At 42.2% G+C, this 13,341-nt stretch overlaps 1 protein-coding gene across 6 annotated transcripts in view; it reads right to left on the bottom strand.

Annotated features, from left to right (window-relative positions):
* Positions 1–13,341, bottom strand: part of AUTS2 (activator of transcription and developmental regulator AUTS2) — a 790,872-nt gene that overhangs the window by 420,826 nt on the left and 356,705 nt on the right. For all 6 annotated transcript variants that reach the window (XM_037375123.1, XM_037375122.1, XM_037375125.1 and 3 more), the window contains one exon: positions 5,385–5,420. In XM_037375123.1, coding sequence (XP_037231020.1) covers positions 5,385–5,420 — 36 coding nt within the window. The remainder of the gene's footprint in view (positions 1–5,384; positions 5,421–13,341) is intronic.

Below are 13,341 nucleotides of genomic sequence, written 5' to 3'. Positions count from 1 at the left end.
GGGGACGTGACAGTTTATTGTATGACAGCATCCAAAAAGCCACTGCTGTAGTGCTTTTGTAGACCCCATGGTATTTCCGGCAGATACACACTTTTGCATAAGCAAAATACATTTAAATGTTTAGCTTCTAAAGTCAAGCACAAAAAAGAGCTGAGCTGAGCAACTAAACCCACCTGCAAGAACAGTAAGTCTTTATTTAGCAACCTCACCATGTACACGATGTGGAGTAAAGTATCATATCCCTCCTGTAACATTAGCTGGCTGAATTTATTAAACCTCTTTCAAATGATACTTTTGATCTAATCTGTTTCTCTCCTGTGGAAACTATTAGGTTTTACTGTACTCTCTAAACGCACTCCCACCTGAGGGGGTCAAAAACATCACACATTTGACCACCTCAAAGAACAAAACACAGGCTACTCAGGATCATGCCACTGCATACAGACCGGGCACTGAAGGAAAACAGACTGGGTTTAAGGGCTCTACCTGAGAATACGAGCCCAGAGAATGTGCTGGTATAACTAATTCCACGTTTCTTCTGTAAGGTAATGTCTTGGGTGAAAATCAGTACTATTGCATAGTGAAATAGCTGGCCTTATCTAGGCCAAATACTGGTTTTCCATCATCTCTATACTAATACCACTGGTGCTCCACTTATTCTCCTTGGGATGAGTTTTTAGAGCTCTGAGTAATGTAATGCAACATTGCACAACACAGTGTCCCAGTGGCATGCTGTAACTACGCAAACATCTGCTGAACCGAACCCACTCAGGGCCAAATTGGATAGCACAACTGATTAGCTGGAGCCTTTGGGAATATGCTCACGATTTATGTTTGTCTGAGTCACCAGCCCATGTGCAAATCACATTTTTGTTTTTCTTCCTTTTTTTAAGGTGGAGCAAGAGCATTGTCTCTGCCTTTTTTGGTTTTGGTTTTTTTTTTTTTTTTTTTTTGGGGGGGGGCGGGGGGGGGGAAGCCGCTAACCAAAAATAAGCATTAAAAAAAGGAACAGAAAACCCTCAGAAATTGCCACAAAGACTTGAAAAACAGACCAATGCAAGAAACGGAAAGAAGTTGCCATAAACAGAGAAACTGTACAGCTGCCAAAGAACCTGATAATCTTGGGAATTGGGTTTGTCGTTTAAAAATAAAATACTCAGTTATTTAGGTTTTGAATTCTGTTTTGGTTTGTGCTGCAAACCAATGAACCACCTGGATCCTTTAACGTGACTTTGGCTGGGTGTGAGACAGACAAAGAAAACTAGCAAACATCATTATCTGTAGTCAGAGAAGAGAAAAAGTTTTACTATTATTCAGCTTCCAATCATATTCCAAAACTTCTCTCCCAACCTCCTGAAATCATAAACAGCTGGACAATGTTAAAAACTCACATAATTAAAATTCACCTAACTTTTTTTTTAAACACTAAAAAGGTGGGTTTTTTCCCCTAAAATCCTAACTACGTTCCAATTACCTGATCTGACTTCTCAGTGAGATGTAATCTACCTTATAATCTATCTCTGATGAGAGACAATGACAATTTGCTATTTAAAAAAAAACCACAAAAACAAACCAAAGAAAACTAGGAGTTTTTCCAGGAAGCATTTAGTTAGGATTTCTTAGGGTGCACCAACATTAACAACGCATCCCAAGCTTTTTTTTCACATGCACCAATCAAACTGGACTGATCCCATAGAAAACAATAAAGTCAGGCCAGTACAAAAGGCTTATACCAGACCTAGAAAGATTTTTTTACCTCTGTCTCCTCTTTGCTGGATATTGATTTAGTAATATGTAAAAAGGATAGGCAAGTATCCACTCTGACAAGGAGTGCCAAGACAGGTGAAAGAGATTCCAGCAACAATGAAAATCGCTTTTCAACAAAATCTGCAGAGCATACTAGCACCTGTGAAAGAAGCAGAAGGTAAGTTGTTCCTAACCAGAAAAAAACTTGTAGAGATACTTAGAACTGCTCAACAACTTTTGCATCATTAACACTCATTCAGTGGTTACTCACACATGTCCCACACTGCTGAAGGTACCTAATTAGAAAGTCTGTTTAATCAGTGGCAGTTCTGATCATCCCGGCTAGGTCTGAGTTAGCCTGAATCACTTCATGGAAATTCTCAGCCCTCTCCATGGACTTCACAGCAAAGGTGGGCTGCCAAAGCCAACAGTGTGAATGTCCTCCCCTAAGCGCGTGCGTTTTCCCTTCACGTACTTCTTTCCAAGAAGCACTAATGCAGAGGCAACAAGAACATAAGAATACAGTCTCCCAATCTGCCATTCAGAAACATACCTAGTTACGGCATAAAACCAGGCAAGATTTCAGCCTTCACCACTACTACTGCAAGTGCATAATGAATTACTGGGATGGAACTATCACACAGATATTAGAAAAATGGTTTTGTAGTACTGCAAAGTGTCAGGTTTATAAACATCTCCTTAAGCACTCAGTGAACTCAAGAGGCTCTCTACAGAATAAAAAGATCCAAAAGTAACTTTTGCTTTGCTGTAGCATGCACAGCATCCACAAACACTGCAGAGACATGACCCACCACCCATCAAATCCCAGTGCCTGGCACACACACGGTTCTTAAAGGAGATTCCAAGTCTGACAAGTATTAGCTCCATTACGTACATGCTAGGTAACACGGCCCAAACATACCAGATTCCATTATTGCTTTGATTTCAACAGCAAATACAAGCTAATTAATCCATACCTCAGCATTCATTCATTTCTGAATAAAACCTGCTTCCATCTGCGTTCCTGCTTCCTGTAGCATATGTGGTTGATAGTGAATCTACTATTAGTACATTTTAACTTACCTGGTTGCCTGCGTTGCCTTTGGTGCTGCTACAGTACATAATATTTTGTAGTTCAAAGCACAACATATATTGATCAATAATTTCCACAGGCAAAAGCTTTATTATTATCTATTAAACTAAGAACTAGTGTTGTTTTATTTGAAACCAATGACCCTTGTTTTGATGTTCTGGGTTAACGCTAAACACAAAAACTAACAGTCTTTTCTAGTTAAAAGCTTTGGAAAAAAGTCAATTCAAGTGCATATTCTTTTGCACTTTGATAATACAATAATTACATTTATCAGAAACACATGCTAATTGGATCATCCTGGAGCATTTTTCTCATTGTCTGGTACCGCAAAACACATCTGGGTTTTATTTGCCCCATGTTAAGTTAATAAGGGTACGGACTTTTTAAAAACAATAAGCAAAATAATCCTGAAAACAATTTTCTGAAGTGGAAAGGGAGTACAAAACCTGCCACGTTTCATTCAAGACTATGCAAGTGCAAAAATGACTTTAAGATTGAAACTGACGGATGTTTTCTATCTACTCGGCTATTAGTGAAGAAAGAAAAAGAAAGTTAAAGAAATCTTGTTACTATGACTATACATAAGAGACAGTGCAGTTAAATGTATCATATTAATGGAACCTAGTAAGGGATGTCTCCTCCACCTACACAGATCCAAATTAGTATGATGTAAAGTACCAATACATTGGCACTAGAAGATGTCAAGCTTCTTCTTGTTACTAAACCCTTAACTCGGGAGAATTGGAAACTTTCAAGCTTTTCGCTGGAGCTTAGGGGATGTTGACACCTTCCAGATTTTCACTTTACTGGACCAACCCACAGACAGTATGGTGCAAGGGAACAGCAGATGGCTTTTCTTCTGTTACCTCTGCTTCCTAAAGATGAAGCTGAACATTGTTCTTAAAGCATGCATATTCAGCTCTTGCTATAAGGAGAACAAGGTTTATTTATATACGTTAAAGCCTTCCATCCTGTATTATATTTGTCCCATTCCTGAGCATGTCTGTATACGTTCATATGATTTGAATTTTAGATGCCCAAAGGCAAGCAAATCACTCTGAGCTGTGGAAAGACATTCAAGTTTTAGTCTTAACGCAAAATAAACGTTGAGCCATTTGACGTTATTTTTCCCTTCATCCCCTCCCTCTTAAAAATACATATGACACAAAACAGAGGAAGTGTTGAAAAAAATAAACCAGTTTTTTTCCTGTTACACAACTTACCTTACACTGATTTGGGCTTTGGTATAATTAGAAAAACTACGGCAAAACATTTTCAATTGATCATGCTCTTTTGAGACCTTACCACTGGCAGAAGAACGGACACTTAGTTTGTGCAGAGGTCCAGTGTAAATCCAGCAGGACACGGCATTTCTTGAAGGTATTAAGCAATTTTTGTGCTTGCATTTTACACTTTACATGTGAGGTCACACACACACAGTTTAATCCCATAGCTTTCTTATACGATCACAGACCTCTAAGAAAAAAGACTAAATTTCACCATGTACTAAGGGTAGAAAATTACTCTCTGGGAATCTGACAAGAGAGCAACAAATTTTTTCCATCGTGTAATCGAAGACTATATAGTTTTATTTCCCCCAGAGTTTGATGAAAAGATAGAAGCAGGCTTTGATTATATTATTAACTATACAGAGCAATGCTATAGAAAGTCTCACTGCATTTTACCCACCTGTTTTTGGACATACATAATGCTCTATTTCTCCTGCAGATATTATAAATGCAGAAAAGACATGCTTGAAGAATACAGCATAAATTACAAGGGAAACAGGACATGAGCAATTGAAATACAAATCTTGGAGGAAAATAAGCAGTGCATTGGCTTGACTGGAAAGCATTTTTTACTCCCAAACTTATCTGTGCAAGGAAAAGGTAGACTGATGAATGTGGGAATAAACAGGTAGAAAGGTAGGATTATAGACTGCTAAATCAATAAAGAGGCATGCAAATATATGACCAAAAAAAAGACTGAACAATTATCAAACCATCTGGGGCCTGATCCTCTTCTCACAACATAAAATGTGAATCTAGCATAAATACAATTACAGCTGTGTTTTCCAAGATAATCTGTGAGACATGGGCCTTTTAAACCAACAGGCAGAAATTGCTGTCGTGTTCTCTGGACTGTGGTACACAGCAGATGAGACAAGACCACCATGATGGGCTCTTTAAAGTCTATGATTCAGTAAGAATTGGTACAAGGGGAAATCAAGATGCTACCGTCTCAGATTAGAGAACTGGTAAGACCATGGTTCATTTTATTTGCTATAATTGTGTAAATTAAATGCTGCTAGAATTTATGTAGTAATTAGTATGACACCTAATTAGTTCAGGAAAACATTGACCATCATGTCTGATATATTATTTACGATGCATTTGTGGAGGAAGAAATAGAAAGAGATAAGTTAACCTATTGAGCAGACTGAGATTGGTTATTTATTCCTGTTTCTATATAATAAGGCACTTCCGTTTCAGGAGTAATGCTATGCTGTTCAGAGGCACATGTGTTAAAGTTGAGATACACTTACAAAGTAGCCTGTTCCCAAGCTGGAAGGAGCTGAGCTCTGCAATAAAAACACAAAGACAAAGTGGAAAGTCAGTGATGGTTTTTAACACGTTCCAATCCACATAGCTCATTACCAGCCCTTTCCAAGCTTTTCATCACTACATCACAGCACCAATGTGCTGCCCCTTGTCATCTGCTACTGAAACAAACACGGTGTTGCTTAATTTTTCCCTTTACATCTCTCAACGAGTCTGAGATGGTAACGTGCTATTTACTGAATTCCAAGCTTCTGCGGTGGACGTAATTGCCAATTTATTTGACAGGCAGCTGGGTAATGAATTAATGATGGCATTTCGCCCTGCACTGAGACTAAACAGACACTCATCAACCAGCCTCCCTGACATGCTGACATTCAATGCCCTGGACTCCAGCTACTCAGCTTTGTGGCCACAAAGGGGCAGGCAGGAGGGGGAAAAGAAAAAAACTAGACTGACTTCAAAACAAAAAGCCCGGTGGGTTTGGATGACTTTTTCAGTGTATGACCTGTTTGTCAATTTATTCCCGAAAGGCCCCGGTTAGTACACACACACTGCTTTTCTAAAATGAGACATTTTGTAAACATAATTAGTAGTCTGAAATGTAAAGAACGCGTGGGCACAGAGAAGCTGCTTCAGTCAATGTACCATTTCCTGGAGAACCCAGTCACTACAATTTCCCATTTGGATGTCCACACTGTTTGACAAACCAAGGATTTAAAAAGAAAAGAAAAAACAAACAACACATATCTGCAGTACGGAACAGATTCCAAAACTCAAACCCATAAAAATTATTAAAAGCAGTATTACTACCACTAAAAAACAATCAAAAGATTTAAATGTTTTAAAAAATGCATCATGAATTTCAGTTTAAATGGGACACGATCACAACATCTATGTTCACAGGAATTAAGGAGATAAAGGGTTTTGTTTCATTAGTTTTTCATCTAAGCAATGGGGATTACACAGCAGGTTCTCTTAGAGACATGGTGAGAGACCTAAACATCTCAGTCCTAATCCAGGTCACTGGCTGTTATATTAAAGGGTGAACAGCTCCCAACGCTACAGCCCTATCACCTGAAACATTTCAAGCCAGGCTAGTCAATGAACAACGAAGCAAAACACGAAGGATAATTCTTTAGTGAGCAGTGGGTAGTCCAGATGACCAGTCTTTAACTCCTCAGAGTTCACGTCCTGTTCCTTAGCACAACCTCACTCTCAGCAATGACACAGTTCAGTGATTACCAGGAACTGCACAGGGGCCCCAGCCAGCCTTGGCAAAACATTGGAAACATGCGGAATTTGCATCGTTGTCATCCCTGTTCTGAGACACTATTGCAGGGGACCCTTACAGCAAATTCTCCCCATTTCTGATTGTGGAGTGCGGCACTGACATAAAAGAAAATAAACCCCCTACAGGGGTCTTACAGTATCTTTTTACTGAGCTTGGCATGGCAGAAATAGATTGTGCTAAGAAATCTAAATTTAGCAACAAAATTCATTGCAAATAATCAGAATATTACTGCGTGTTCACCAAAGCACTACTAAAAAGAGAGCTTTAGAGAGGTTATGTACTTATATGGGAAGGCCTTCTGGTTTAAGACATTAGAAGCTGAAGACTGAGCAAGAGGAAATTACCTTGGCAGTCATAAGGGTACCACTATCATAAAATCCAACAAATTCTTTTGGGACATCTTATATGAACAAACAGAAGTGCTACAGAGATTTGGAAGGTATGTGGTTCCTGCCCCCTAATACTCTCTTATCTTCTATGTCGTGGCTACTGAAGGACTCAAGATCTGCAGTCTATGGATTTGTTATCAGCATGCAAGGGGAGCTCCACAGAAATAAATAAATTCCTAGGTCCTTCTGGCCCCGCTCTTGCTGCTCTGGGGCCTCATGCTCCCTCTGCCACCATCATCCACAGCAAGACCCACCTGGTCCCAGTGACAACACCCCTGAAAGCAACTCTTCAACAGCATCACACTGTGGTGCAGAGGAATGGGCAGCGCGGATACAGGAACACACGCCGCAAGACCCCTGGGCTCAGCCCGACTGCTCTGCTTCCCTCTGCATCCCTGTGACCATGCAGCTAGGAACAACCTGGTACCCACAGCCCCAGACATGACACAGCCCAGCTACCGCTTCCAGCTAGAAAGTTCCCTTCGTGGGCCACATACAATGGTTTTGTGAGCCACTACAGCCCGTAGACTGCAGCTCTGCAACACCTGGTAGACAGAGCGTTTCAGCATACTCTAGTTTAGAGTCTAGTGCATTTACTCTCCTGGTAAAGTACATCATATATACTGCCTTTCACTTTACTCATTCTGCTTTCTGCTTCCTGCCATTTAAATTCTTTTAATTTAGGCTAGAGATCTACCCACAAAGTACAACGTGCGCAATCATTATAACTGCTTTTAAGCTATGTACAGATGCCAATCGAGTCCCACTCTTTCACTCCCAAATTTTAAAACTTACTTCACAGGCTGAAAGCTCCAAAGTTTGCATTCTGCATCTGTGTGTAATTTTTATTCCAAGTTTTGGAAGGATCAAGTATCAAAACAAAACAATAAAAAGGAAAAAAAAAAAGAATAAGCAAACAAAATATTTCCCACTGAATATTTCCATTCCTTCAAAAGCAATGCTGCAATGGCCATGGGAGGACAGTTGAAACATAGCAGTCAAATGACTTTTACTGAAAAGAAACAACTGTGCACTTTCAGGGAACTTGAGTTTTCTGGATGGAAATATAGCCCTTCACACATTGCATGCTGCATATGGATAGTACGGTTTGCAAACTCTTTTTAATTGAAGACTGTATTGCACATGCATGAATGACTAAGTTAGCTGTGTTGTGAACTGTGTGTTGACAGAGCATATACGCTGAAGCAAGGGCTATGCAAGAAGACAGCTTCTCACCTTTTTTGATAACTCCCAATAGCGAAAGGATCCTACTACCCAGTGCCCAGCCTTGGTACCAACTGATGAATGTGATACTGTGTATGCAGCATCTTTACAAGCCCATGCTGAGTCGTGATCCTGTACTGGATGGTTCTACATCTCTTATATAAAGTGTGCCTATAATAGAGGTAATGGTTTCACTTTCCGAAACCCTTTGCAAAATTCGACATTAGATATACTATTTGATATTCACACAACCACCAGCAGAAGCCTGCATCATGTGCCCATCAGCAAAACGCAAGTCACTTGCTTAAAATTAAAAGGGGGTTTGATTTTGTTATTTTTCTTCTGCTTTTTTACTTTTTTTTTTCTTTTTTTTTTCTTTTTTTTTTTTTTTTTTCTTCCTTCCTTAAAGAGAAGAACTTTTGGCCCAGGAGCAAAAATGTAGTAACCCTCATGTAAGCATTAGTTTATTGTGTACCAAAGAAAATTACATCCTTGAGGTCTTGGAAGGCACAGTTATACCCATTTTGCATATATATTGTGCATTACTTGGGGAGCTGGGTGGGGAGAAGGACTGTGTTGTACATATTTGTTCTGGCTATTGTTTATGCAGGTCTGACTGAATGAAGGAACAGTGGGTATCATTTCAATTTCTGATGTCAACATCAAATTACTTATTTAATTTCATGCCTGGCGAAGCATTGTATAGCTACACGCAGAATCATTTCACTTCATTTGTTATGCTGTGTTTTCTTGGCGATTGGCTTGCCTTCCAACTGACAGCTTTAATTACGACATGAATTTGATTGCACTGCCGAGGAATTAACATAATGCAACAAAGCATTTAAGCACCCAACCTCAGACACACAAACACACACATACACACCCTCGCATACACACACACACAAAGAAGCAGCCACTGCAGCTGATCAGCTTCTGGCACACATACACACAAACACACACAGAGCTTTGCTGGTGTTACTCCGCTTTAGATCAATCAAGATTAGCAGGGATATTCTGGAGAAGGAAAAGTACGAAGGATTTCAAAGCACACAGCTCAAAGACTGTTCCTCAACTGGTCTTTCTTTGGACTCATACACAGGTGGGAGGAACAAGAGACAAAGAATTCAAAGTATCCCATATTTAAGGCCAAAACCATGAGCTGCCCACAGGATTACACTGATGGGGGTGCAGACACCTTCCTTCCCCAAGCAGACAGCAACAGACCTGCTGGGCAGGGCACTCCACGCCTTAACTGCTCACTGATACCTCACCGTAACCTATTCATTAGGGCAAAGCACACACTGCAGTAGGAGCACACAGCTACAAAGCACTTGGGAAAAGGAAGCCCTCATGAAAGAGTGTGTCAGCACTGATGAGAACGCAGGACAAGACCTTTCATGTAGGGGACAAACGGAAAGATTCCTGTCACACTCCCTGTTCTAGAACTGGAATGATACTCTACACAGAAAGATGCCAACTCTTTCCCCCAGGTTGTAATGGTCAGCAATCTGCTACATCACGTAGACACATGCAAGTCTCTGGGGCTGGATGTTATCTGCTCAAGAGTACTGAGGGAGCTGGGGGGGAGCTCACCGAGCCGCTCTCCATCATTTACCAGCAGTCCTGGCTAACCGGGGAGGTCCCAGTGGACTGGAAGTTAGGAAATGTGATGCCCACCTACAGGAAGGGCTGGAAGGAGGATCCGGGGAGCTACAGGCCTGTCAGTCTGACCTCGGTGCCAGGGAAGGCCATGGAGCAGACCATCCTAAAGCCCTTCAAGTGGCACATAAAGGACAACCAGATGATCAGGCCCAGCCAGCACAGTGTTATGAAAGGCAGGTCCTGCTTGACTAACCTGCTCTCCCTCTATGACAAAATGACCCACTTAGTGGATGAGGGAAAGGCTGTGCATGTTTACCTGGACTTCAGCAAAGCCTTTGACACCGTTTCCCACAGCATTCTCTCCTGGAGAAACTGGCTGCTCATGGCTTGGACAGGAGTGCACTGTGCTGGGTAAAAACTGGCTGGATGGCCAGGCCCAAAGAGTGGTGGTGAATGGAGCTACATCCAGCTGGTGCGGGTCACAAGCGGTGCTCGCAGGGCTCAGTGCTGGGGCCAGCCCTGTTTAACGTCTTCATCGACGTTATGGGGGAGGGGGCTGAGCCACCCTCAGTCACTTTGCAGGTGACACCAGGCTGGGGGGAGTGCTGACCTGCTGGGGGGCAGGGAGCTCTGCAGAGGGGTCTGGGCAGGCTGGGCTGGTGGGCTGAGGTCAGTTGTATCAGGTTCAACAGGGCTCCGTGCCGGGTCCTGCCCGTGGGTCACAGCAGCCCCAGGCAGCTGCGGGCTGGGGGCAGGGCGCTGGGAACTGCCCAGCGGGAAAGGGCCTGGGGGGGCTGGTTGATGGTCAGCTGAGCTTGAGCCGGCAGAGTACCCAGGTGGCCAAGAGCACCCTGGCTTGGATCTGAAACTGTGTGGCCAGCAGGACCAGGGCAGCAATCGTCCCCCTGTACTCGGCACTGGGAAGGCCGCACCGTGAATCCCAATTTGGGCCCCTCACCCCCAGACAGACACAGAGATGCTGCAGCGTGTCCAGAGCCGGGCAGGGGCTGGGGAAGGGGCTGGGGCACAAGTGTCATGAGGGAGCTGGGGGTGTTCAGCCTGGAGAGGAGGGGGCTCAGGGGGGACCTTCTCGCTCTCTACAACTACCTGAGAGGAGGGTGTAGCGAGGGGGGGTCGGTCTCTTCTCCCAAGTAACAAGTGACAGGACAAGAAGAAAGAGCTTCAAGTTGTGCCAGAGGAGGTTTAGAGTGGCTAGAAGAGAAAATACCTTCATCGAAAGGTGAGGCACTGGATGTCAAGCATTGGAACAGGCTGCCAGGGAGGTGATTTGAGTCACCATCCCTGTAAGTATTTAGAAGATGTGTAGATGTGGCACTTGGGGACGTGGTTTAGTGGTGGGCTTGGCAGTTCTGGGTTATTGGTTGGACTCAATGACCTTAAAGGTTTTTTCCAACCTAAACGATTCCATGACTCTACGATTTCTTGTTCTGCAAAAGCAAGCAGAAGCCAGTCAATCCACCTTTCTGTTGTGCACCAAGAGTGGAAAACCTGTGCTGCCTCCCTGCTGAAGACCCCATATGAGACTCCTTTCCTATTGATCCCCTCACTAAAAGCCTGGAACCAACTGCAGAGGCAGCAGGCAGGGCTGAGGGTGCCCAGGGAAACTTGTCAGCCCTCTCCTGCCAGTGCAGGCTTGCACTGCCACTGCATCATCATTACCAAAATGATGAGCAAGGTTCGCTCCACAGACAGCTGTTTTTTAACAGGACTAGCAATGACTTTATAGCTCAGTGTGAGTTTCAGTTCTGTCGCAGATCAGGAATTTAGGAATGTGTACCAAAGAAATTGGATTTTTTGATTTGTTTTTGATTATCAAAGAGGTGAATGAACCCCTGAATACTCCACGTGTTTGCCATCCAGATCAGCTGTAACTCTCATGTTTTCCTCAAATAATCTCCTGACTGCTTTCTAAAATGTGGCTAAAAAGTATCTTGTGTATTCCATAGTGAGAAGACTCAAGTAAAAATAAATATATACAGAAAGATACGGAAAACAAGTTGACTGAGCTCCAAGCTGAGGAGAAGAGAAAGCGCTGCCATCTTGTCTCCAAGCGAAATCTCAACAAAATGAATTCTACTACTGGCAAGATTTTGATGAGATTAAACTGACTAGAGCACCCTATATATAAAGGAGGAGCAGCTCTCCAATTTCTCTTTTAGGGCCCTGGAGCTACCTCTGCCCATAAAGGAAAAAACAAGTTGTCATTCCAAAAAATTCTATATAGGGGAGAAAGGCAGAGAGAAATGGGTTTATGAAATTAGAACGGGGAAATGTATAAGGGCACTATCAAATGTTTGCAATGGAGCATTCAAGCAATCATTATCCCTAATCTAGCAGAGGTCAAGTTCTCTGCTAATTATGTTCTCTCACAGAGGGGTGTATGCGTGTGTGTACACGTGTGCGAGATGAAGACAAAGAAGGAATTGATGGAAATCAGTCTCACTGCATTGCATCTGACAAGAACATAGGATATTCCTCTTCCTACTGTCTGATGCTATTTCAAGCCTCATTATGACAGAAGTCTCCTGTTTAACATGGTCTTTTCATTGAATTATCTTCTTTTCATTTTTGACCACCTCTCTCGCAAATGCTGCAAATTACCTGCTTGGATCTCATTAGCCTGGAAAGGAGTCATCCCTTGTAAACACACTTTGCATCAATCTGCGTTATCCAAGGACTGTAGGTACATTTACAATATGCAGAATTGAAAGATATCTGACAGGAGAGGGAATGAAGTCACTGACATGTCAGTTTGCAACTGGATATTCATTATACTATCTCCCTCATTCTGCATCTGTCACTAAGCTATCACTTAGGCTCCGCATTAAAGCTCATGAAGCTAACATTTCTGTTTCAGCAGCTTACTTATAACTAGGGATTTGAAAATTGATCATCTACCTAGAGTGTATGCACTTCATTCATTACACATATTTCCATGCAGCAGCCATGCTTAATCTTACAATGCTGTCAGGCTACATCAGTGGAGATCCATTACCTTTCATGTCCAAAATTTGCTTTCTGACCTCAGGGTTAATGTGCCTGCAATATTTTATATTTTTGCTCTATCTTCCGCTGAGTACAATTTTTTTTTCTGGTAAAATAGTTGTAAAACCAGAAAAGGATCTTCAGATGAAACTTACTCTTTTGTCTGTAGGGTTTTTTTCTGGGCAGTAATTGGTAGATATCATTAGACAACACACTCCTTGAAAACATACTATTTAAAATAACCTTATTAAGCTCTTGATGCATCTTTGTGCGTAAGAGGACAGTTCAAGGCGGGCTCATCCATAGCTGGAAGTGGAAGTATCACTACCACTTTGTAAGGCCCTGTCATTTAAAAACAGGACCTGCTTGTCTTTGGGAGAGAGAGAAATGCAGAACAGTATTTACATTCTTAACTGAAAGAGTCTGGGA

Source organism: Falco rusticolus, chromosome 1 (assembly GCF_015220075.1).
Source record: "Falco rusticolus isolate bFalRus1 chromosome 1, bFalRus1.pri, whole genome shotgun sequence".
NCBI classification, from domain to species: Eukaryota; Metazoa; Chordata; class Aves; order Falconiformes; family Falconidae; genus Falco; species Falco rusticolus.
The sequence above is the reverse complement of the archived record's forward strand: the minus strand, read 5'-3'. Positions and strand labels throughout refer to the sequence as shown.